General features: G+C 40.1%; 1 protein-coding gene across 7 annotated transcripts in view; it reads left to right on the top strand.

The window, feature by feature from the left end:
• Window positions 1-26,957, top strand: part of tncb (tenascin Cb) — a 114,541-nt gene that overhangs the window by 57,899 nt on the left and 29,685 nt on the right. For all 7 annotated transcript variants that reach the window (XM_085293630.1, XM_085293628.1, XM_085293629.1 and 4 more), the window contains 6 exons: window positions 12,099-12,647; window positions 14,437-15,843; window positions 21,814-22,077; window positions 22,160-22,275; window positions 22,763-22,916; window positions 25,092-25,361. In XM_085293630.1, coding sequence (XP_085149756.1) covers window positions 12,161-12,647; window positions 14,437-15,843; window positions 21,814-22,077; window positions 22,160-22,275; window positions 22,763-22,916; window positions 25,092-25,361 — 2,698 coding nt within the window. In that variant the 5' untranslated portion in view covers window positions 12,099-12,160. The remainder of the gene's footprint in view (window positions 1-12,098; window positions 12,648-14,436; window positions 15,844-21,813; window positions 22,078-22,159; window positions 22,276-22,762; window positions 22,917-25,091; window positions 25,362-26,957) is intronic.

Genomic DNA, 26,957 nt, shown 5'->3' with positions numbered 1-26,957 from the left:
CTAAGCCTTCAGGTCCACTGCAGACCTTTCATATCTTCCTTAAATATCTCTCAGAAGATTTACAAGTAATTTTAACCTATTTCCATGTCCAACATGGGTCTGAGTAATGTCGGTGTAACAGGAGTGCCATGTGACCATCACTGGCAGCGCAGGCTCGGCATATTAATGTTTTATGATGGTTTGGCTATGCATATAAGTAGCCACTGACAGTGACACTTGGCGTAACGATGAGTGGGAAACAGGCCTTTGTTTGGACAGCTGTTGGCTCCGAATGCTCCGTGCCCTACAAAGCTTTATTAGAGGGCGACTGTCTTTAACCCCACTTTGCTCCTCCACTGGTGATTGAGAATGAACAATAACGTGGATATTCACGATGACCCACGTTAGACAGGACTCAGGAGAAATGCTCTGGTTTGACTAAATGAACCTCATGTTTAATTTAGTCTGGTCTGGACAACCTTTACTGTCTCTTCTGCTGCTCCTCTCTTTGTCTTTCCTCATTGACATTGTTGCTGGTTTTTGATGAAATGTCTCGCTTAAATTATAAAGTTAAGCCAAATTTGACATAATTTATTATTTACAGTGCAAGATCATTTAATCTGGACTCTGATAACAGATTCAGGGTTTACAAAGAATAAGTCAGACTGCCTTTGGTGATCCCCTAATTTTCACGTAGGACAATAGCAGAACATATTTTTTTTATTTATCCTCTTAAGGAAATATCTACCAAAATAATTCCCCAGATCTAAGACACTACTATATGTGTAGATGTATAAATAAACAGAGTGTGCAAGTTCAAAGTTCAAGCGTAGTCTAGTGGTCAATATCTCAGCTATATGAAAGAAATGCAAAAACCAGCAAACAATTTCTCGCCATTGGAAGGAAGATATTGGGATTGATGATCTAGCTAGCAAGTTAAAAAGAACTTGTTTTTACATTACAGATACAACTACATATTGTAGGTGTTGTGGCATTTTTTAGCATCTATGCTTATTAAATGGTAGTCCAGTAGAAATTATATGAAATTTGTCAAAGTCTCACTTCAGTTCATATCTGATCATGTTGTATACTTCACTCCTGAATTGAAAGGCATCATCATAGGGAAATCATTCAGCAGGCATCCAGTTTTATTAATTACAAGACGATGATGTGTCCATTTATAAGGGCTTTGCTTTCCTGTTCTCTCTTTTTTTTAAGTATTTGTCAGCCTTGGAATTTACACCGGTTCTTCAGAAAGTTAATTACAGCGTTGCCCCTTTCCCACTAAAGCTTACTCAGATTAGTCATCACCAAAAACAAAGGCACCCCGTCAAAGAAATCCAGTGTTTTAACCATCCCAGATGGTTGTTCCTCTAATGCTAATGGGTAACGGGAAAGAAGTGGAAGTCTTGGAGCTGTTGGATCCGGGATGCCTTTGTATTGCCTGGCCCTTCACTGAAGGCAACCAATAGATGAACATTTGTGGTAGACACTTTGCTCTGACACTTTGCCACCACCAGTGACCTCACACATTGGAATGTATTAGCCATAATGTTTTTGAAACGTGATGGGGGCCCTTTCGAGAGGGGCAGACAATTTAAATTTGAGAAAATGGTAAAAAAAAAACAGGGAAGCCAATGAAGAGCCGACCCCGGGCACCGGGGTCATTAGGCTCATACAAGTGTCTGAATGGAAGGCACTCCCAATTTGGACATGCAACACGCTTCAGGCTTTCATTGCAGACAAGGACAAACAGATGTCCGTGTATCACAGCCAACATGCTTGCTTCCATTGCTACTGAAGAGGGGGGAAAAATCTTTTCCATCCAGTTTGAATAGAAATAGCAAATAAACCTCCAGTGTAAAGCCGTGTAAAGTGCTAAAACATGCAGTCTTTGAATGGGCATGAAAACTCTTTGGCATGTTTGCCCAGAAATGCCTACATTTACCATTCCGGTTACTCTGGAACTCAGACATGTACGATAGTTGACATGGGACAAGGCCTGTTCCCTGAGTTCATATTGTTTTCATCTGCACATGAACAGATGTGGGTTAACAAATAAATTTGTCAGTAGTGACTTGCTGTCGGAATTTTCCCATTCCTGAGTTTCATGACTAATAGCTGGCACCTCATTTCTAAGCAAATAGTGGCCTGTGGCCCAATTCCGACCATGTGGAAAAACACATGACCCTGTTGTTAGCTGAAACTCTTGATTACATAAAAACGTACACTGTTCTTACTCACACATACTGAGAGAAAATATAAATAAATAGCTCCTGTTTTCAAAGAAAAATCTTATACTTCTAACTATTGTCTGTCATAGTTTTATAAAGACAAACATCAGTATATGAGAAGAACCATCAGTGGTAAAGGTTTTGTTCTTGAATGAATTAAAAGAAATGATCGTGATTGGGGATGCCCTAAAAATCTTTATCCAACAGCCATTGCCAGTATTTCTTTTTCTTTTGTTCTTTATAAAAAAGTGACCTGTTTTAAAGTTTGTCATTATCCAGTTGATCCAAAAATGACAGAAGTGATAACCGCGAATACTTAATGGGAACTGACAGTGATGTAATCTTATCTGCAACATGCTGATATCAGTCAACAGCAACAGTATCATCCAATACCAATATTCAGCTAATATATTGGTACATTGCTAGAAAACAGATGAAAGTTGTTGACTGTATCTGATGTAAATTAAAAGAAACTAATTCCTGACCTTTGCGTGTGACCCACTGCATACTCAAAAGTATAAAATGTCAGTCATGTAAAATTAGACAGATTGCAAGGAGATATTACACCCACCTTGCAGCTGATAAAGCCAGGTGTTTGTTACATGGTAAGTTTAGACAAGTGCCTTCAGTTGACATCAATACCTCTGTATAGCATTACAATACAAGCAGCACTAGATAAAGTCAGATTTCTATAGTAACTGTAGTGCAGAGTACACAGTGAGGAGAGGAACTAGGTAGAATGGAGGGCCATGAGTACACAAGCGTCTGGAGAAAATAGCAGGTGGACATGCTCTAAAGGCTACTCATATGAAGCTGCCAAGCCTCCACACCACACAGGGGTCACACTAATAAACAGTCGGTCACCAGCAGCCAGCATGTTAAAAAGCTCATGAACAATGAGTAGCATCCAACCTCTCCATCTGGACCCAGTGAGAACAGCAGTGCAAGACCGAGGCACCGCAGGGGAGGAGTCATAAAGAATATTAATGGGCATCACAGTAAGCCATGACTCAGATCACAATGCTGTAAAAACTCCGCCAAGATTTGAATGTCTGCTGTACTACTGACTCAGTCTCGTTTGTCAACATTCATTTTCTCCATATCTTTGTGTCAAAGTGGGAAATTGGTTTTGGTTGAAGAAATAGACTTTCTGGGGGCAGTTTCAGTTTGACACGTCTGCTGAGGCTTCAAATCACTTTTTGTGAGACAGGGCACAGCATTGGCAGAGCACTCTCTCTGGTATCGAGATAAGTGTTTCTGCCGGCATCTCAGATACAGCCTCCCATGTCCACCTTATCAGCCGCAAACACACTAACCTCCACTAACTCCCCCGCTATCTGTGTCATCGGATCCAATGGGGTCACAGTGGAGGGCGAGCGAGCGCTGTCTCAGTTTGATGAAACCAGTCTTCTTTTCATCTATGAAAAACAGACTACTTCACTTCATTATTCTTTAGAAAGTCAAGGTATTGTTTTTATTTTCCATAAGAAAAGCAATAAGCAAATAACAGACACAGAGAGTTTTGGTGAAAATCATAATGTATTTAAATCAGGCTAAAGGCACTGACATGAAATCAGTTGTTTCTCTCAATCTTCAAATGGAAAGAACTGGGCGAAGGCTGCCACCTGGACCCCAGATCAGGACTAAAATAATCTTGTTTTCCTTTATTGTTAACGTGAGTAGAGAATAAACCATTTGCAAATAATTGTAATTTTAAAAAAAGCGGAAAAACTTTTAATGGTATTTGTATTCCAATATCAGCTTTTGGAACAAAAATACAGATGGCTATTTTTAAAGAAAAATACTAGTAAATCCAAACCTTTTTTAGTCCAATTAACAGTCCAGAACTGGAAGATATTAATTTTACTATCATGAAAACAAAGACAGCTTTTAACATTTGTGCAAGAAATACTGTTTAAAACAACTGATAATGAATTGTTGGGTTTTTTTCACATGCTATTTATGATTTTGTCAGCTAATGAATTTAGCAATAAATGTGTTAGCAAAGATACCTGCTAGACATGCAGCATCATTAGCATTAATTATGCTATGACAATTAAGTGTCATGGTCCTGCGACCATGACTCAGTGACTTTATGTTTATGTTCTTTATTGTTATTACTTTCATTATTATTCATGGCTGTTTTGGGATGGTTTGTGTTTGGGATTTTAGACACTGGGTTCTGGGTTTGTGCTCCCTCTGTTGGTCCCTGGTGTTAGTGTTCCCCTGTCTCGTCAGGTTAATCAGGTCCAGCTGTTTCCCCCACCTGTGTGTGATTTCCCAGTGTCTCTTTGTGTACTTATAGTGTGTGATTTCCTCTGCTCCTCGTCGCGTCGTCTGTGTTCATACCTGGTGTAATCCCCTGCGTGCTCTCCCTGCTGTTCTCCCTTCATGCTCAGGTTTGCTATTTCTTTGTGTAGTTTCTCCCAGTTAGTTCATCCTTAGTTCTGTTTTACCATCCCCACTTTATATAGGATATTATCAATAAATCACCCTCACACCTGAATAAGTGCTGCGTTTTGAGTCCTCCTTTCCACTCTCCACACGGCCGCTGCCCCGGACCGTGACACTAAGACCCTCTGTAAACTGAAGCAGACTGCTGTCCCTGTGTGGCTACACATTACTGATCGTGATCGTGCCTTTGCTGTAATTGCTCCCAAGTTGTGGAATGATCTACCCTTGCAGGCCTCTTCTCTCTCTGAATTTAAAAGTCTTCTTAAAACATATTTATTCGCTGAAGCCTTTGGCATTGATTAGAGGGGTTGACTCAATTTGTTTTAACATGTTTCAATTTATTTTAGTTTTTTTAGTTATTTATTTTATCTTATCTTATTTTAATTTTCTTTACTTATGCTATTAGCATGTACAGCACTTTGTGAACTCTGGTTTTATGTTAAAGTGCTTTATAAATAAAGGTGGTATGGTATCATAAAAAGAGTTCAGCTCAAAAGACTATGATTGTATGAAATACAATAGTTTTACACACTGATCTAGCTAATGTTATTACTGAAAGCAAAGTCTCATTGATCTTATTTAGATAATTGACTATGCATGGACATATTATGTAAGATTTCAAGGACTGTGTTAAGTATGTAGGTTGTATGTAGTCATTTAGCCTTAGATCACAAAAATGGACAAAAACATGTTGTTTTGCAAGCTCTTGTTTTTGTAAGCTCCTGGTTTTGTGCTTTATAGTTTTATGACCGTAGCTTTCTTGACTTTTCTGAAGTGACTATACAGTATGGCTACTGTAGCCCAAAATGCCTTTAACAGCACAAATATAATCAAGACTATCTAGCTCAGTGGCTTAAATTAGCCTTTTGAGGACTAGCAGACAGCAGCTAGCAGCCATACTTGTCAATCAAAGCAGGAACAGACCTTATTTTAAGCTTCAGGACAACACCAGGCTGTAAACATGTGAATTCTGTCCCATATATTTAACATGGCAGTCTAAGAAGATGGATTTGCTCTTGGAGCATTTTGCTTACACCAAACCCAACTTTAATCCTAACCACCAAAGTGAGCTGCTAGGTGGTAAGTTTAAGATTCTTTTTCTTACTGCCAGGTCTAGAGGCATCAGCTTTGTGCATGGCAATATTATTTATCTTGCACAAAGGGTGACCAACAGGATCAAGATGAAAGTGTAACCAGGACAGTGAAGTTAGCACAAACTGCCCTGGAACAACTCAAAACCCAAACCTGACACATCACAAGGTTGTTGTATTTTCTCGGTCAATCTTGTTTCCATGTGGCCAGCGCTGTTTCCTTGTTGGTTAATGATATTACCAGTTTTCTCCTTTTCTCCAAATGTGTACTTCCTTCTCTTTTAGACGGAAGTTTGGGTTGAAAGATTGGCGCGCTGGCTTTGTTCTCTTCCTGCAGACTGCAAACGTAGAAACCAGAACTTTTAAACTCAGGGCCCAGTGATGACACATTTAATTGTCACTGGAGTCCACCTTAGTTGAGACATCTACCATATGGCAGGTCCAAAATAAATCAGGCCATGAAGCTGTTACTCTACTAAGGCAAGCATAAATGTATAGCAGAATAACACAGAGCCACAGTCACTACTGGTGGATAACAGGAGCAGCGTCAACAGACAACGCAGCAGCCATCTGATAACTCGACAACAAACAAACTGAATAATGAAGCAGTGTGCCCCACTTGATGTGTAAATGTTGTAAATATTCAATGACTACAACTACAAATCAAGTCCCAGGACTGCATGTTAAACAGGTCTGATAGGATGCACTTGCTTTCTTTTCATTTCTGAAGAATTTATCAAGCTTGCCTAGTTTTGTAGGTCACTGGTGACAAAAACTCAGCTTGCCTTCTTTGGTACAGAATACGGATCTGGGTCGCTATAAGAACTGAATGCAGCCTTATTGTCTGGGGTTCTTTTCACCTTGAGATTCTGTCACACTATAATAAGGGAAAATGACCAGGAAATGGGCCTCAGTCACGGACACGGAAAATGTGTTTTTTTTCTCTTTATCCTACCTATATTTAAAGGGTAATGTCACATCCCAAGGAGCCACAAATCAAACTAAAGAGCTAAACCCTGCTGACAAATAAATGAACATATTTATCAAAATCAACCTGCCTTCAAGGTGGGATAAATCCCCAACATACAGCATCGCTGTCTTATATTGATTTGACTCTTGTTTTTCCATCAAGGTCACAACCAGAGAGAGATACCAAATTGCTGAGGACAGCACTACAGCTATGAGTTATAATCATCAAACACAGAAATGATTTTCCAGGAGGAGGCCTAGCTTGAGTCGGCTGCTCAATGACTGATCAATGATACGGTTGTTGCTTCTTCTCAGAAAAGGTTTTAGAATTTTATCACCTCGTGCTTTGGAGGACACACACTATATTTCTCTTTCTGCCTTCTTTTTATGGTCGATGAGGCTGTTTTGCTGAACTGCGTAAAAGCCTGATGGCAGAGTGAAGAATGGCTGGGGAGATGCACTGTTAGTAGACAGGCCCAGAAGCCATCAGTTTTGGCTTGTTTCCTTGTGTAAGGTGGGATAAGGGGTGAATGAACAGGTGAGATGATGAGTGCAGGATGTGGTTCAAATGTGGCAATGATCGAGCCAGCCAATGATACCACGGCAAAAGAGATGGAGCTCCACTCTGTCTGCTCTTTTGAAAAGTCTTGCTCCAGCTTTTGCCAAAATTCAGATTCTAGCAGTTAGTTAAAGTCAGCAGGTCACCACATGCTTTGCATATTAAAGTGAAAGGCCACTCCAAACTTGCTGCAAATTCTGTTTCAGAGGAAACTGTACAGACTTCACAAATTATATGATTTCGATATAGCGGGTAGCTACGACTCAGAAGTTGGAGCATGTGGAAGATTTGTGGTTTGATTCCTGGATGCAAAGTATCGTTGGGCATGATAATGAATCCTGGGTCGCTCCGAATGCATTGTGACACAATACACAGTGTGAATATATGTGTGAATGGATGGATGAGACATGTTGTATAAAATGCTTGGAGTGCTGTACAGAGAAGATGCAATAAAAAGTCATTTTACAGTTGTAGTCAGAAGTTTAAATGATTCATGATTCTGTTTCTTTAAACTGTTCTTTTCAATGGTGGAATGATTATACAATATACACCATTAATTATTACTTTAAAAATAATTTGAAAAGAAGTTTGAATTTATTTTGTATTTTTTTCTGATACACACAAGGTCAAAAGTATACCTATAAACTAAAATATATATACATACACTCATTTAAATCTTCCAATAAGTAGTGCTGGAAGTTCTCCAATATCCTTACTTGGCAAGGCCAACTTTTTGTTAACTCTGTTTTTTAGTGATCATAATTATCTTCAAATACTAGTTTCTGTCTGCAGCATAAAAAGGATTTGTTTGACAGCACTGATTTGGATTGATCAGCAGTCAGGATCTATAATGGAGAACTGTAGATTTACACAGTTTGGGAAGGACTCTTGGAGAAATTTGCAAACAATGACAGATTCTAAAATCATCACTTCAAACAACTCTATATAAGTACAAAATATTCAGATTTGTCACCACTTCACCAAGGTCTGGAAGAACACCCAAAACAGTCACACTCAGATGAGAGGAAATTGGTGACAGATATTTGTGAGTCTCGATGGTTCACGAAGGCTCAAGTCTCCTCTGTGAACTGTAACCTGGTGGAACACCAGCAGTTTACAGTTCACAGTGAAGCATGTTTTACATTACTGTAGCTTGAGACCATGACAGACCATGACATTAAAAAAACTTCTGCTCCAAAATAGACACCTGCAAGTTTGCCGAAAATTTGCAGCTGCCCATGTGGACAGAATTCAGGGTCAGATGAGACAATGGGTGCAATGACAAGAGGTATTTTTGGACAAGTGAAGACGAGACTTTAAAATTTAAGAACACATGAAGATGAAGCAGGCAAATATTAAGCTTCTTGAATGGCTTTCCTAAAGCCCCAACCTCAATCAAGTTAACTATGTTTAAGTCACGTCCATGCAGGGAAACCAACCAGTTTAAATGAACTCTACCTATTCTTTCAAGAAGAGTTGTAAAATATCCAGCCAGAGCGATGTCAAAAGCTCATCGATGGCTATCAAAGTGTACGGTCAAGTTGCAACTTGCTAAGGATGTTTAACCAAATAGAAGTGTGGGTTATATGTGTACGTTTGACCATGTGTGGATAAGAGAAAATTCGATATAAATTCAAACTTGTGTACCCAGTTCTTCAGGTGTAGAACTCTCTCTTCACAGTATGTACAAAAATCGACAATCCCTGCTAGAAACAGTGTATTTTAATCCAAGCCATGAATTATGCCCAACATGGACCAAGTTGTTTTGGTGTCTAAATCAGACAATATACAAAATCAAAAAGCAAAGAGCAGCCTGAAGTAAACATTTGTCTCATTATCACATGATTTTTGTTGTTGCTGTCACCAGCTATTGTGTTTTCCAGCCTGCTAGATTGTAAAGGTGAGTCTTTTTAGCAGCAAAGTAAAAGCACTTGCTCTCACTAGGTTGTGATCAAATTCATTTTGGATGATACTGAATGAAAAATTGTGCCAAGGGATTATTTTTGAATGAAAATAAAATATTGTAACTTTGTTAGCTTTTTGACAGCTAATCACTACCATCACTGACCAAAACCCCAAACTAAAGTGTTTAGAGTTTTCCTCTGTGTGAGGTATAAAACGTCAAGTGTCTCTGTAGCGCTCATTCACAATGGGGCGATTTAGATCAGTTGCACCAAACGCTTGTGCGCCAGCAGGTTTCCCTGGGTGAAATTCTCCTCTCATTCAACTACAAGGCAAGCAACAAGCTTTGTTACTGTTTGAGAAGCTAACTATACAGCAAAACTAAGTGAGGGAATAACAAAGCAGCAGCAGTCAGATTGTATCAAGTCCATGTCTACAGTGCCAACAACCAGCTGCATTAGCATAGTGCCAGGACCACAGGGTGCCCATGAAGGAAGTCCAAACAGACGGATCAGCTCTGTGTTTCTCAGAGTCACACTAAGATTCCCTCATTCTGATTGTTCTGCTTCATATTAAAAACGACTTTATGGCAACTAAGAAGAGAAAGATCAAATCAAAATATTTCAAGGGCTCAGTGGAAGTTTCTTCTCTTCATCTATTTCTAAGTAAAGGCAACTTCTGCCAGAGCCACAGAGCTCGTACAAAGCCCACTTTGGTCTCTGGGGGTTGGTTTCTCTTAAAGGTCCATGTGGAGAGCAGCCAGCCTTCAAAGTGAGAAAGCCAACCATCCGCCCAGAACTAAAACCTTAGCAGCAACTCAAAGCAATTTTCTGGCTATTTTGTTGATTTAATCCCTAGTTTGTGATGCTTGGGCACAGCAGTGTGACTGTATTAGTGTCTTGTGTGTGTGGAGACAGGAGGATGGTGGGGGGAGCTTTCACACCCCTGAGGGCCCAGATCTTCAGCACTCCCATATTAGAACTTTTACAGTCTACCCATCATGGAGGCGTTCATCCCTGTCTGTCTAATCATGGGACTGGTAATGTTGTGGCTGAGTAGGGGGTGAAGCTGTGGGATCCTTCCAAGCTGAGCTCATCTGTCAGCTTGCCTAATCATGCGTCAGGCTGAGATGAAGAGAACAAGTGGAATGTTACCTGCTGACTGTCACCCTGTGGATGTGAAAATGGCCAGTTAAGATGATCTTGAATCCCACATCATTGCAACTAAGTCTAGAGAGAGGAGAGCAAATTAAACCCCTCCATACATATTCCACTGCAATCACACATTTTTGTGTCTGCTTAGCTAGACATTTTCATGTTGACTTCTAACTGCTGCCATTAACCTTTAAAGTAGCCAAGGCAAACACTGGTTTTTATTAAAGGTAGGAAAGGATCAGTGTCAGCATCTCTGACAAGGTGGAGAAAAAGCACAATTATATAAACTCAACCTAAGCCAAGCTCCTCAAAAAGTAACGAGTCTGTGGTGATGCATGGAATCTATATTTGTGGTTTTCTGTTATCCTCTTGGTTCCAATTGCTGAAAGGGCCAGGAAATTTACTTTACTTTACATTTCTGCATGTAAAAGAAAAACAAGAACCAAAATGCTTTAAATTCTTTACATCTACCAAGTTCACCAACACCAATTAGCAAAGATTTAGACAAAGGGTTCAACCTCTTTTAAGACAATTTTCAATGATTTTGAGCACCCAAATATGAAAATATTTAACAGTAAAACAAATGCCAAAAACGGATTTGATTTGATGTGCAGCATATTCTGGTTTCTGAAAATGTACATTGTATGTGGCCAGAACAAAACCCATCCCTCACCATAGACATATTGCTGATGACCTGATAGATTTTAGGGTCTGGAAATGGGATGACAACACCTTATTGTGTACACTTTTTAAAGCTCTATAACAAAGGCATGCATATAACAAACCTGTATATTCAAATTTAATATAAGATCAAAGCAATAAACAGTTTGTTTTGTTTTGTTTTTTTGTTTTAATCCCACAAACTCAGCACATTTTCCAGCAGACCTTTTTAAAGAATCATGTTTCAGAAGCATTAAGAATCAAGTTACAGAACTAAAAGAAAACCAATTGGCTTTCAAGGGGGAGCGCTCTGGGAATGCTGACCTGCTGGTTTGCAGGAGTGGAAAGGAAGTTCATCCAGGCCCTCTGTGCTTTTATAGAAAGACCACAGATGGTTTAGCTATATACCAGTATTAATCTGTCAGCTTGGTTTGTGTTCTGGGCTGGGGGGAATAGAAGAGGTTCTACACCATGCAGGTGTTATTGTGATTGTTTGTGTCATGACAGCCCGTCTTCATGAATGCTTCGCTTAGATCCATAAGGTCACAGGCCAGCCCTTGATCCTTCCCTGGAAACAACAGGGTGTATGTCTCGTCTATTGAGAGCAGAGGGGCAAAAACGGGTAAGTGGTAGCAACAAGAATAGAGATGGGAATTTATTAGAGGCAGGTAGGGGGAGGTGTCATTATCATATTTCTGTCAAACAACCAAAAAGGAGCCCCAAGCACTTAGTGACTGTAGGGACAAAGAGGATGAGTCCTCCAGAAGAACCTGGATAAGGGAGGTGTAGCTATCGCTTGTGAACAGTTGTGGAATGTTGAGAAAGAGAAAAAGAAAAAAAGCAGCATAGTCAGACAATGAACAACAGAATTTTTAAAATACAAACTATTGGAGCCAGCAAAAATGTACATATGTATGTGTGTGCAATCATGTGACTTTTTAGTTTATTCTATCAAGAATGGCAGCAGAGAGAATGCAAAACATGTATAAATACATGTTTGTTTTTTTTACATGTGAATGTAATAAAGATATGAGACAAACCTAATTTCTTTCTCAAAATTGGTCCTCTGTTTGTTTGTACTTACTCTTTCCTATAGGAATCTGGAAGGGAATACCTATTTGCTACTAAACTCATAAGCTGCAGTGGCAGGGTGTCATCATGGGAATGAGAAGTTTCTTTTTGGGCTTCTTAACTGTGGCCCTCATCCTCCAGTTTGCCACTGCTGGCCTTGTCAGGAATGTCATCCGCCATCGCAGAGAGGCTCTGATGCCGAAGAAAACCCAGGAGAACCTCACACTCCCCCATCCTGACCAGCCGGTAGTTTTCAACCATGTCTACAACATCAACGTCCCCTCCACGTCGCTCTGCTCTGTGGACCTTGACTCACCAGGAGGTACTGACCTCAAGCACAAGACCGTCCCAATGGAGATGCAGAACACCGAGCACATGGAACACACGATGGATGGTGACAATCAGATCGTTTTCACCCATCGCATCAATATCCCCAAGCAGGCATGCGGCTGTGAAAACCAGCTGCCAGACATCAAGGCTATCCTGAGCAGGCTAGAGATGCTGGAGTCAGAGCTGTCTAGTCTGAGGGAGCACTGTACCAGTGGAGCAGGTTGCTGTGGAGCTCAAGTTACAGGTAAGTCTACATCTGTTACTGTATATGCACTCACTGTAATTACAAGTGTTATAATGACAGTGTGTTTACTGTACATATAGGCTCACGTGTGTACAGGCATTTTAATAAACATCGGCAAAAATGCACAGAAAAAGCTTTTGTCCTTAAAGGTGCACTCAATAAATCTTTGAGGTTATTTGATAAAAAAAATAATTCTCTTTTAATTAACCTATTAAAAATAAATATGAGTGAGCAGCAGTTTGTGGAAGCCACCATGTTCCCCAACATATCTATCTACAATCTACTGAAGTGTCCCATCCATCCATCCATCCATTCAGTTTTCACAGGGTCGCGGGGGGTGGTGCTGTATCCCAGTTGTCGTACTGAAATGTATTATTAAAATTTTTACATAAAAGAGGCATTTTTGGTCGCTGAAAATAGCAGTTTTAAAAAATACTTTCCAGGAAGAGAAGTTTGAGAAACCATATGTGGATTAGGAAAGAGAAGAATTTGTCTTGCAACATCTATAATAATATGCAAGTATGCATCTTTATGTCCTTTTCTGATGTCAAACTAGGTGGGAGTTAAGTTAAAGCTGCCCAAGGTAGATTTCTTTAAAAGACTATGGTATTGCATATTTGAAGTGAGTATGACTTATATGGCACATAAGCTATACTGACTTATATGACATAAAAGTCCTATGCCATTGACATAGGGCAGCACGGTGGTTAGTACTGTTGCCTCACAGCAAGAAGGTCCTGAATTCAATTCCACCATCAGGCCAGGGTCTTTCTGTGTGGAGTTTGCATGATCTCCCCGTGTTCGCGTGCGTTCTCTCCTCTGGCTTCCTCCCACAGTCCAAAGACATGCAGTTAGTGGGGATAGGTTAATTGGAAACTCAAATTTTCCCATAGGTGTGAATGCGTAAGTGAATATGAGTGGAAATGGTTGTCCATGTGTTAGCCTTACAACAGATTGACGTCTTAGGGCGAGAGGCAGGTGTACCTGAAACCTGAAGGTGTACCTGACTCTGAAAAAGGATAAGCAGATGGATGGAGGATTTGTATGACATGCACAAATGTTTTTCATCTCTCAAGACTGCCCATCAAAAAAAAGAATTGTCAGGCAACTAATCTGTAGACAGTAGCCGGTTATCAAAAATAAATAAATAAATAAAACAACTAACTGTTATTGAAGTACATAATTGTGCAGTCCAAATTCAGTTTCATCCAGACAACTTATGGTTGAGTTGAATATTTAGAGCAGAAAAATATAAATAAAGTATGGTGCCTGCGCTTTGAGCTTATATCTCCTTACCAATATAACATTTTTATTTGGGGAGTGATGAGTAATTATTTCCCAGACTTCAGGTGGATGTTAGAGTGGTAGAGGGGTTAAAGAAGGAGCTGGTGATATGGGGCAACAGCAGCACTGACTTGTCAGTCATAATTACAATTTTGGTTCCAGGTTCTATATTGTATGGCCATCTGTTCATAACCATTTAGTAACCAAGTTAGTCATCAGGTATTGTTACTTTAAACAAAGGGCATATGCATTTAATTTCTTCATTAAATTAAAATGATGTTAATATTTCTTGTTTAGAAGATGATGTCAGTGTTTCTGCCATGTTTGCTGGGCAGAGGCTCCAATTACTTAGACTTCACTTTTAACACAGTAGCTTCTGTTTGTTTCATACTTTTACAAAAAATATTATTACAGGACTAAGTAAAGCAGTGCCAAACTGGAGGATGAGTAGTGCACATTTGCAATAATTTAAAAGGAAATCCTTCTCTTTTTTGCCATTTCTCAGGTGAAGTGTCCTCAAAGCCCTACTGCAACGAGCGCGGAAACTGGAGTACTGACACCTGTAGTTGCGTATGTGAGCCTGGATGGAAGGGCCCCAACTGCACTGAACCTGAGTGCCCCAGTGACTGCCAGGACCAGGGCCGCTGTGTAGATGGCAAATGTGAATGCTTTGAGGGCTTTGGCGGAGATGACTGCAGCATTGAGCTCTGCCTGCTGGACTGTGGCGACTACGGTCACTGTGTTGATGGGTCCTGCCTCTGCGAAGACGGTTTTATCGGTGAGGACTGTTCTCAGACCAACTGTCTCAACAACTGCCTGGGCCGTGGACGCTGTGTGGACGATGAGTGCATCTGCGACCATCCATGGGCGGGTTTCGACTGTTCTGAACTCATCTGTCCAAACGACTGTTATGATAGAGGACGCTGCATTAATGGTACCTGCTACTGTGAAGAGGGCTACACTGGGGAGGACTGCGGTGAGCTCACTTGTCCGGGCAACTGTAACGACCACGGGATCTGTGTGAATGGCCAATGTGTGTGTCACACTGGCTACACTGGTGAGGACTGCTCTAAGCTCACCTGCCCCAAAGACTGCAGCGAGAAAGGTCACTGCTTCAACGGGAAGTGCATCTGTGATCCCGGATTTGAAGGTGAAGATTGCTCAGTCCTCTCATGTCCTGACAACTGCAGCAACAGGGGACAGTGCATTAATGGAGAATGTGTATGCGACCTAGGATATCAAGGTGAAGACTGTAGTGAACTCTCCTGCCCCAACAATTGTCAAGACCGTGGCCACTGTGTGAATGGGCAGTGTGTTTGTGAGAAAGGTTATGCTGGTGAGGACTGTAGCATCAAGACCTGTCCTAAAGACTGCATGGGACATGGAGAGTGTGTGGACGGTGAGTGTGTGTGTTTCACCGGCTTTACAGGGAAAGACTGTGGTGAGTTGACCTGCCCCAATAACTGCCTGGACCGTGGTCACTGTGTGAATGGGCAGTGCATATGCGAGAAAGGTTATGCTGGTGAGGACTGCAGCATCAAGACCTGTCCTAAAGATTGCATGGGCCGTGGAGAGTGTGTGGACGGCAAGTGTGTGTGTTTCACCGGCTTTACAGGGAAAGACTGTGGTGAGTTGACCTGCCCCAATAACTGCCTGGACCGTGGTCACTGTGTGAACGGACAGTGCGTTTGTCATAAGGGTTTCACTGGTGAGGACTGCGGTGAGAAGACATGTCCCAAGAACTGCCTAGATAGAGGCTACTGTGTAGATGGCAGCTGTGTGTGCTATGAGGGATTCACTGGTCCAGACTGCTCCATATTAACCTGCCCAGAAGACTGCCACAACCAGGGGCGCTGTGAGAATGGAGTGTGTGTCTGTGATGAAGGATTCATTGGAGAGGACTGCTCAGAGGGTAAGACAGTTTATATATACTTTCTAATAAAATCATTACCTACACGAATAACTTTCTACGCAACTTTACCCATGTTTAGGGTTAGGAAATGTTTTAGCTACATTCTCATCTGTTAAAATTCACCAGATCATTGGCAACACAGTCTTTGGGTAGGTGTTGGATTTTGTTTTGATCAAACGATTAACAAGTAGTCCATCTGCACCTAATGGACAAAGGTCACTCTTTTGAGGATGTCAATGTTCACATTATGGAAAGAGAAGACAGATAGTTTGAAAGAGGAGTCAAAGAAGCCATCTATGTCCACTGTGAACGACCATCTTTGAACAGAGGGCGGGGCTTACGACACAAACTGTCTGCCATCTATAATCCAGTTTTGAGATCCCTTCTCAGACACCTTAATGCCCACTCACATCCTGGGCCAATTAACCTCAATAAATCACATGATAGGGTGGGGCTAGATTTTACAGTGGGTTAACCCAGAACCTTGGCTGATTGTGACCTACACCCATTTTCACACCTTGGTTCATGTGATTAGGTAGAGGATCAATAGGGGGTCCATGACCCACTTGGGGACACTCCCATAGGGCTTAAAATCTGGGACTCTCCACCAATTGCCCTTAAAACTGAAGAAGCTTCTTGGATGAAATGTCTCCAAGGAAACTTAAAGGAGTCCAGACACTTTTCTTTCCAAGCTCCTTAGACAATAGGTAGTTTACTTAAATAAAGACTCCTTATGTAATATTACAGAAACTTTAGCATTAAAATACACTTAAATAAGGTTTTTTAGTCTGTTGGTAGTGTGTGCCAAGAGTTCAATTTTATTTATATAGCGCCAAATCACTATAACAGTCGCCTCAAGGCACTTTATCTTGTAAGCTACAATAATACATACAGAGAAAAACCCAACAATCATATGACCCCCTATGAGTAGAGCTGGGCGATAGAACGATAACGATATGTATCGCGATATAACTTTTACTCGATAGAGAAATTAAACTATCGCGATAGACCTTGCCGCTCTTGTCCTCTTTAAAAAAAAAAAAAAAAAGGGTCAGCCAATCCAAATTAAGTAGCGCAGAGCCGAACCAATCACAGCCGCAGCGTCACGTCGCGTGACTTGTTACGTACAGCACAAGTGCCAAGCCACACATGTGTATTTGTTTGTGAAGCAGCCAGCCACCGTACCGCCCGGGTAATGGAGGAAATGAGTGTGCCGACTAGAAAAATCAACCGAGCGTGACCGAAGGTTACCAAAGAGAAAACAGATGATGGTTCCAATGCCGGAGAGATTGTCGAACGGAAGAGCCATAGAAGTTCCGTAGTGTGAAGGTATTTCGGCTATTTCAAGTATGACAAAAAACAGAGTAGCGTGCACTGTAAATTGTGCCGAAAGCAAGTCTGGAAATACAATAAACTGGTGCATGCGTCACACTGTGCGCCACGTTATTGTTTCGGTGAAATGAATTTCTACAATACTGTTACTGTTAATTCTACTCTCTGCAGTGTTTAAATGCTCACATATACACACAGTTACTGTCCCTCCACACATACGACTCGGTTCTGCTTCTATGCCCCAGCTTTGTTTACTTTTTCCCACCGAGGCTTCTAGACTTCTGATTGGCCAACATTTCTGCATGGTTAGGAATCTAGCTCCACCTGCTGCTTTGGCATGTTCATAGCAACGTTTTCCTTCATTTCTGCCTTTATGTGTGGACGGGATTATTTTTTAAAACGAAAACGGAAAATCTCCGTTTTCAAAAATACCCGTGTACGTGTGGACGTAGCCTCAGTCTCTGACTGGAAGCGCTAATTCGTCATTCGGCTTTTGTCAGACTAAAGTAACTGTTAAAACTGTTTGAAAAGCTAAGCTATACAACAAGGAGAGATTGAGAATTTCCTTTTAGTTCTCAGTTTATTTGATACTGACAAAAGTTAGTCAATTTTGTCTGTTCTTCTGTAAAACAAACTAAGATTTATTTTTAGAATTAATATTTTGTTTCTAAGTGGAATTGACAATTTAGTAGTCTGTTTCGTTTGTTCTATTTTGAAACTTAAACGCTTTAGCGGCTGCCTTTTGTGTAGTTTGCAATATTTGCCTTTATTTATCTGAAAAAGTCTCATGTTCCTTAAGTACATCTACCCTGTTGAACTTCATCCATCCATTCGCGTCCGCTTAATGGATGAACTTATTATGGGAAATAAATATTTAAATAAAAACAAGCTGCTGATTATTTCACATTTTACTTGTGAACAACGGCACATTTAAATCTTACAAATATAGTTATTTGGCTTATATCGTGATAGATATCGTTATCGCCTGAAATGAAAAAAACATATCGTGATATGAAAAAATCTTATATCGCCCAGCTCTACCTATGAGCAAACACTTTGGCGACAGTGGGAAGGAAAAACTCCCTTTTAACAGGAAGAAACCTCCAGCAGAACCAGGCCAAGGGAGAGGTGGGGCCATCTGCCGTGACCGGTTGAGGAGAGAGAAGGAAGACTGGCTAAAACAGCAGCTTTAAGTTATGGTGGCTTAAATTGTTTTAATTAATGAGAGGAACCTTTACAACAAAAAAAGTTTAAGAGTTGTAAATTTGTTTCATTTCTTGTGTGGGCAAGACCTAAAATGTGCATTTTCTACATTTATAATTTTTTATTAGATTGGATTATGTAGTGCTGACTAGGCAAGAAGCTGACACTAGGTAAATATTTATCTTATCTGAATTTATTTTTAGCCCAATATGCCAAATAAGTGAAATGTTAAACTTTTAGCCATTTGACTTGTGACAGTATAAATTCACATGTATCTAAACAATTCTAGACATTTGATTGAATTGGTTTATTTGTAAAAGCAATCACCAGTACCAAAGTAATTTACTGTGACTGGGAGTAACATGCCAGATTCTTTGTTATAGATCCTGGTTCTGCCGGAGGTTTCTTCCTGTTAAAAGGGAGTTTTTCCTTCCCACTGTCGCCAAAGTGCTTGTTCATAGGGGGTCATATGATTGTTGGGTTTTTCTTCGTATGTATTATTGTGCGATCTACTGTGCCATATAAAGCACCTTGAGGCGACTGTTGTTGCGATTTGGCGCTATATAAATAAAATTGAATTGAGGTTTCTAAGGCAATTTTTGCCCTTAGGACTAGGGATGGGTATCGATAAGATTTTCACGATTCTGATTCCATTTTCGATTCTGTTTAACGATTCGATTCTTTATCGATTCTCTTATCGATTCTTTTTAAAGAAGGAGAACACTAAGGTCGATTAGCTTAGAACTTTGTTTTATATCTTCTCTTTGAACAAGATAGAAATTTAGGAGCAACATGGCCTTACAAACCCAACAGTGAGATCTTAAAAGATCCACAGCCTACGGCTCTTCAATGGGGTGTCACAGGGTCCCCAGGAAAAAAAAATTGTAAATGTAAAATAATAAAATAAATATTCTTCTGTAGCAATAACAAAGTATAACATAAATTATTCTGTAGCAATTACACAAGAATATCCAGTAATGTCCCTGCCAACATTAAACACATTCACTTACCGAAAATCGGGGGCATCTGCTGTGGCAAATGGGTGCAAGCCTTTTACCACAAACTTAGTCACTGCTCGGTGACATTCGTCTATCCTGGCCTGAAAGGAGACGCTACCGGTAGACTGCAGCGAGAACTGCCAGCATCTGAGCCAGCCAGACTCTGTCTGTCTCTCTCATCATGGTCACCTAAATGCAGCGCACAGTAATGGCAGGTTTTGTAATAAGGTAGATCATGCTAATGCGTTTGCAAAAATGGCAAACAATTCCAAGGAATTGAAACAGTGGGAACCGGTTCTCAACAAGAACCGGGTTTCGATACCCATCCCTACTTAGGACAAAGCCTTGTTATGTTTTAATCACTGTTTTACATTGGCAAGTATGTCATTTTCGATTTGTGGATGATGATTTCTCATTACAACCAACTTACCTAACTTTTCCCAAGCTAATATAAAGTCACATGGAAAAATGTTTAAATGCGGTTTTGGAAGCTGCTGGTTAAAAATCAGCTCTTTAGTGGTGAAGCTTGAATTTGCACAGAGACAGTATTTAAAGTTCTAAAGAGCTCTGGTTACACCACAACTTACATTATCGCAAAATAGGCAGCAAGCTTGTATATTTGAATTCAATAATGCTATAAATTAAAATAATGAAATACCATAATAACCCTAACCATTGGATGGAAAAAAGTTTTTCTGACAAGGACCAAAAGCTATTTCTTTTTTCTCCAAAGCAGTCCTTTTTGCCTGTCTCCAAAACATAGAGGGCTAGTATTTGAATTTTTTCAGATTTGGGAAACAAAAAAGGAAAAATGTACAAGAACTGTAAGAGTGAAATACACAATACCCTGTGTGAAAAGTAAAAAAGAAAGAGGAGAAAGAGAGGTATGAGGAAAACGTATCAACTGTATGCTGGTGTTACCTTTTACTTATGTTCATCTGTTTAGGCCAGGCAGTAAATACTTTAATAAAAACTTCCTAAGTTTCATGTTTAGAATAAAACTTTTTAAAAAGTAACAAAAAACAAGCTTTTATTAAGGTGAGGCTGAAAGTCCAAAATCAGGGGAAAACAAAATGCATAAAGCCAAAATGGAACAAATCAGGGATAACACAGGCAGATAAACAGTACAACACAACAAAGGACTAAGGCATACAAATGACTTAAATACACACAGAGTTAAGGAAAGAAATGGAAAACACCAGAGTATACAGCAGAAAGTAATTAGGGACATCAAGACAAGGGAATCAAAACTAAATACAACAAACACGAGTGAAGAGAATATCAAAATAAAACAGGAAGTAACTAAACTATGGAACATCTAACACCATGACAAAGACTTAACAACAAGACACAGGGAAGACAGGAGAGGCGGGATGACTGAAACTTAGTAAATAACTTAGAAATAATAACAATTCTTGTGGATTACAAAATAGGCATAACTAAAACTGAAAAACCTCAGAATGGAATCATGGAAATAAAAACAAGAATACAAACTCTGCAAAATCCAAAGGTGAAGCATTCCAAGAATGTAAAGCTCACTCTCTGGGCATTATTTACTTATAATGGAACAGTATTGTATTTTGTATATATTCATTTTGTTTTCTTTGTTCTTTTTAAAACTACGTTAATAACTTGTAGTGCAGTAGAACATAATTAAGGTAGCAGATAATGGATATTTACTTTGATTACATACACACTATGGAGAAGAAGGCAATAGAAAACAGGTATTCATTAGCTAATACCTAGGCATGAATAACTTGAGCTTATTATATAATATTATACTACAGAATATTTTTAACTGACTAGCCAACTAATTCTCTGATCCCCAGCATCCCCGCTAGGTTTGGGTTTTGTTTCAAATGCTACATAGGTACATTTAAAAAAAACTAGAACATGGTGTATCAAATGAAGTGTCACATTATGGTGGTAATATATACATTACCCAAACCAAACTAAGCTCTAGGTGAAACGGTAGAATGACTGGTTCTTATATAGCGCCTTTTAGCTTACTGGAGTAGTCAAAGCACTCTATACAACATCCTTATTTGCCAATTCATACAACCTTTTTCTACACCTTGCTATCTAACACTTACCCACATTTATCCTCTGATGAACATACTGGAGAGAAACTTGAGATTGAGTATCTTGCCCAGGGATACATAGGCATGCAGACTGGAGCAGCCAGGGATCCTACCACCTTCCAATTAGTAGATGACCTTTTCTACCTCTGAGCTACAGCCACTCCGCTGTGAGCCACCAGTATCCACGTGGATATAAAGAGGTTAAAGTTATTCGTTCCACAGAGCACTTTACACTGTGTTTGTCACACCCACAAATAGCATGGCAGACAGTGAGGAGTAACATAACAAAAAGACTTTGGAGGTCAGCATGTTTTCAGCGTTGATGCAGATCAGTGATTTTCAATGTTTCTCTGCAGTGTCGCCACCTAAGGACCTGACAGTGGTGGAGGTCACCCCAGAGACAGTAGACGTATCCTGGGAAAATGAGATGCGTGTGACAGAATACCTAATCACCTATGTGCCCACGGCCTCTGGAGGCTTAGAGTTGGACATGAGGGTACCTGGGGACCACAAGAAGGCCACTATTAGGGAGCTTGAGCCTGGAGTGGAATACCTGATCAGTGTCTATGCTGTGCTCAGCAATAAGAGGAGTGTTCCCGTCACTGCTAGGGTGGCAACATGTAAGTGTAAGATTCTAAATGCATATTTTAGTATAAATGTAGATGAAAAATTGTAAGAGTGTTATCATATTTCCCCTCACAGATCTTCCTGAGCCTGAGGGTCTCAAGTTCAAGTCAGTGCGGGATACTTCTGTGGAGGTGCAGTGGGATCCATTGGACATTGCTTTCGATGGCTGGAACCTCATCTTCAGAAACACGGTTAGTTCTGCTACCTGACCTCATGTGTTCCACGTAGTAGTTAAGCAATTATTTATACTTTCCACCAGGGGAAACCAATCATTAAGTGCATTAATGTGCATATTTGAGGATGGAGTTTAGAATCTTCCTCAAAAATGCTATAGCCACGCCAGAAGACAAAAACACAGCAGTTAAAACTGTGAGCAAGTCCTGACAGCTCCAGTGACCATAAAGCACAGAGTGAATGTCTCTGTTTAACACTTTATTTTCCTTTTAGAGGAAAATAAAACCTTTCCAAACAGGGCTACTTGGACTTGTTCAATACTATTAAACCAAATTCCCTGTCAACTCTTAAATTCAGTTGCCACCCAGAATGCTTTTATGTATGATCGGACTGGTTTATTTTCCCCTCTTTCGCTTTACGCATGATGCCAGGACAAGTCTTTGTAGTGGGTGCTGATTGGTGGGGGTTTTTGTTGTTTTTTGTTTTTTTTGTTGGTGCTGGCAGAAAGAGGAAGACGGTGAGATTCTGAACTCCCTGGGCCGACCGGAGACCACCTTTGAGCAATCGGGCCTGGGTCCAGGCCAGGAGTACGAGGTCAAACTGGAGGTGGTGAAGAACAACAAACGTGGACCGCCAGCCTCCAAGAATGTCGTCACAAGTGAGTCTCCACATTTATACTGGCTGATTTGTTTTTTTATTTTATAACAGCATCCTCTGTGTATTTAAAAAAAGAAAAGCATTAACCATTAACCATACTGAACAGACCCTAACCTCTATATTTATGGTCTTGCTTTTTAAACATGTGCACATATAGCATACATTACTTTTGTCATTCATATCATATCAGGATTTTCTGAAGCCAATTGGCATAAAAAAGATTTATCTCAGCTGAAAGATGTTTATGTATTTTAATTTCTAAATACTTTTTGTATTTTAAGCCTGGGCAATTTTTTTAACATTTAGTCCTAAAAAAACACAGACAGTGTCATATACAGAAATAGGAATCACAATTGTCATTTATAGTTGTCATAGTTAAATGAAAGTTGTTACTTTTCAATATACGTTCATTTGTTCCTGGGTTATCTGTCGTGTAGTCAGAATATACTGGAAATACCCTGACATGTCAGCATCAAGTGGTTTGCTCATTCGATAGCATTACACTGCTGTGGTTTAGTACGGGCAGTAAAATGTGATATGGATTTTCAGATGTCTGCTTTATTGACTTTATCTAGCTAAAAGCCCAAAAGGCTTCTACCACTCTGAAGGGTTCAGGCCTGAGGATCATGTAAAATGAGGAAACAGGGTTTTAACTGTAACTTCATCAGCAGCAACCAACAGTGAGTTTTAAGGTGTCCTGACTGGGGAATATGGGGAACATTTTTATGTGCATAAGAAGGGAAAAAACACCTAAAACTGGCACTTCTCGTTATTTAACTTCAGCTGCTGCAAATGAATTTTACTTCAGACCTGGATGTATCTGGTTTCACTGGGTAAATAGAGAATGCAGATTTCACTGTTATCACTGTTATCTAACAGTACCGAGTTTAAAAAAAACAAAAAAACAAAAAACAAAAGGCAACAGAAACATCAAATGTTAAATATTGTGTATCAATACTTTCTGTATAACAGTGTACAAATGTATGAAAATCAGGTCAGATCTTCCAACTTCCAAAAACAGTATTGTTCTTTGAGGTACGTACGTGGAGCCTCCTATGGGTTAGCCTATGTGCTTCATTTTGTGCTACCATTAAGATATAAGCCCAGATAGGCATTTTATACCCTTAGAAGAGAGTAAAATACTGTAGCTGTTTCTCTGTGTTTACATTTTCTGTATAAACACCTTGTTGAAGGGGGGGCAGGTATAGCCCCTCACCCTATCAGAGCTGAGATGGGCTCCTGGGACCTTGAACAGGATAACTGGTGAAGTAAATAAATGAATGAATGAATACATTTCTGCATATGACATTTTTTTCAACTGATATATTTAAAAAGCTTTTTGACACACACACACACATACACACACATACAATATAAAATGTAATGCATGTTTTATATGTCTTACATTTTCTTAAGCATACATGTGTTAAACACCACATGGATTATGAGGTCTGGTGTTCTTCTTGTCATTCAGGCTCTCTTAATGTCTCCCATTATGCCAGCTTGCAGGCCATACTCTGGGATTTGCATGCTGAAGGGCTAATTGTATGAAGTGTATCGCTCAGCTCTCCCCTCTCTGTTTCCCCTTCCTACCTAACCCACCATGTGTAGGAGGCACCAGTCAGTCAAGCAGTCAGACTCAGAGGGCAGCTGCCTCCCAGAAGAATAGTACCATGACACTCAAACGACACTTTCACAGTCTCCTTAGAAGACAAATCAGTATTAAGCTCAAATGCAGATTTTTCATTTTATCAGCCCCACACAGCGGCTTGACTTTCCTAAACTTGCTTACGTGTGACAAATCAATTTGAGCAGCAGTGAAAAGGCACCCTTCATGGAGCTGGGAATTGATAGTTTGAATAAACTATTAATGCAAACAGGCTGACACATTTTCAGCACCTGCATTACTGAAATGATGATATCCCTCTTTTCAAGGTCTGTGGTCAGCAACTTATGAATAGGCAAGATATGACCGGCATGAAAAATTTCTTTTTCTGCTCATATACAAATTCTTGCTGAACACAAATGCTGTTTTTACATTTTAACTCAGGAAAATGTCAGGTGATTCAAGTTAGGACATCGTCCAAGTTGTTATACCTCATATGTGGCACCTAATACCTCATATGTGGCACACAGCAACTGAGTTTTGCTAATGACATCGTTACCTCTTCTTCAGTGATCGATGGCCCAAGCCAGGTGAATGTTCGTGATGTGACTGACACCACTGCGCTGGTGACCTGGTTCCAGCCCGTGGCTGAGGTGGATGGGGTCACCATCTCCTACGGACCTAGCTTGAACTCCGCCGATCGCACTTTGGTGGAGCTGACCTCTGCTGACACCCAGTACCATCTGGGAAACCTCACCCCTGACACAGAGTACGAGGTGTCTCTGACAGCGCGGCGGGGAGAAGGGACCAGCATTCCCATCTACGAGTCCTTCCTTACAGGTAACACCTGTCATTATTTGGTTTGATGCCCCTCCCCCTCCAGGTAGACTTCAGTATTGAATACTCTGTGTGCGCCTATAACACAAAAATAATTCTTGTTCGTGAATTAGTACAGCAGTTCTTCATTTTGTCAGAAAGAATGTTTACCAAAAATAACATGGAGGGAGCTTCGTATTGTTGTAGGCATACAGTTTTAAAGAATTACAACTGCCCATTGCATTAACAATTATTATTAACAGCTTTACCAGAAAAAAACTTCCTTTGTGTTTTCCACTCTCTGACATCACCTCCTGAAAGATTTGACAATTTTTCCAAGTGAAATCCCTTGTTTTTTATGATGCATTAATTTTTTTTAAATTTGCATGTGCTGCCCAGAACATTTCCTTACATCATAACCAAAGAGATCAGCAGGCTGCTGAAGCCACTCTTCCAGTTTTGGTGGTTACAGATCCTGATGCTCCTATTACCACTGGGATCACTTTGGACTTTACCTTCTACATCTGCTCCAGTTGCTTCCTCAGGCCCTGGTACTTCTTTATTTTTCCATCCTCCTTCTTCCTGATGTTGCTCCCTGCTTGGATTCCCACATTCATCACAACTGCAGTCTCCTGCCCCTTGTCAACTCACCACTATGTCTTTCTGGAATTTAAAGTCCCATGGGACCTTATCCCAGTTGCCTGAGAACAACAGGACTTGGGAAATTTTAACCGATATGTAACACAGATGTTTCTGAACACTATCCCAGCCACTTGGTTGTGCCTCTCAGTATATGTATACACTGTCCCAGCTTGTATCTTATGTCTTGCTACTATGTGCTGGAAAGTCTCTGGGGCACTTTTGTACAGCCTGCAACTTGGACTGTGTTGGCTGTGGTAGACTCCTGCCTGCATCTGGTGCCTAGAGCTTGTGCTTGCGTCATCTATGCTCAGGAGGTGGCGGATGGCCGTTCTACTCCTGAATCCATATCTGTATCTGCTCTATGTGATATGATAGCTTAGCAGGCTTAGGCCTTTGCAAAACAGCAATGGTGACAGTGTATCACCATTGGATATTCCAAACTTAATAATGCCTCTGACTTAGTCTCCAATGTTGTCTTTCACAATTCCATTGAGTTCCCGATGAAAGTTACCACTGCACTATTAGAATTGTACAGTATACAACACTCTAATATCAATGTGATTCTTTCTTGTAGCCGATCCATCCATGGATGAATCATTTCATTGCAGAATTGAGGGAACAGTAAAACAGTAAAGGCTGATTTCAAAATGATCAGTATCTATCGTATGTTGGTCCCTGTCCAGACTTTCAAAGTTTAAAGATGACCCTACCTGCTAGATATGCAAGTTTTTTTTCTTTTTTTTGGAATGCATAAATGTTAAAAAGGAACATAAAATTGTTATTCTGACACATTAGGGTTATCGCTGATGATGATTTAGACCTCAGTTAATGCATGAAATCTGCTATTATCCATTATATATTACTGCTATTTTATACTATGATGATAAAATAATTATATGTGTGGCTTCTACCAGTACTGACATTAACCTAAAATTGTACAAAAAAGATTAACGATATATGCAAGAGAACCAGGACCAA

The sequence above is a fragment of the Mchenga conophoros genome, linkage group LG12, assembly GCF_057382185.1.
Source record: "Mchenga conophoros isolate Kocher_MC1m ecotype Shallow Benthic linkage group LG12, M_conophoros_male_GT1.1, whole genome shotgun sequence".
Classification (NCBI taxonomy): domain Eukaryota; kingdom Metazoa; phylum Chordata; class Actinopteri; order Cichliformes; family Cichlidae; genus Mchenga; species Mchenga conophoros.
This window is presented reverse-complemented; position numbering and strand designations above follow the sequence as displayed.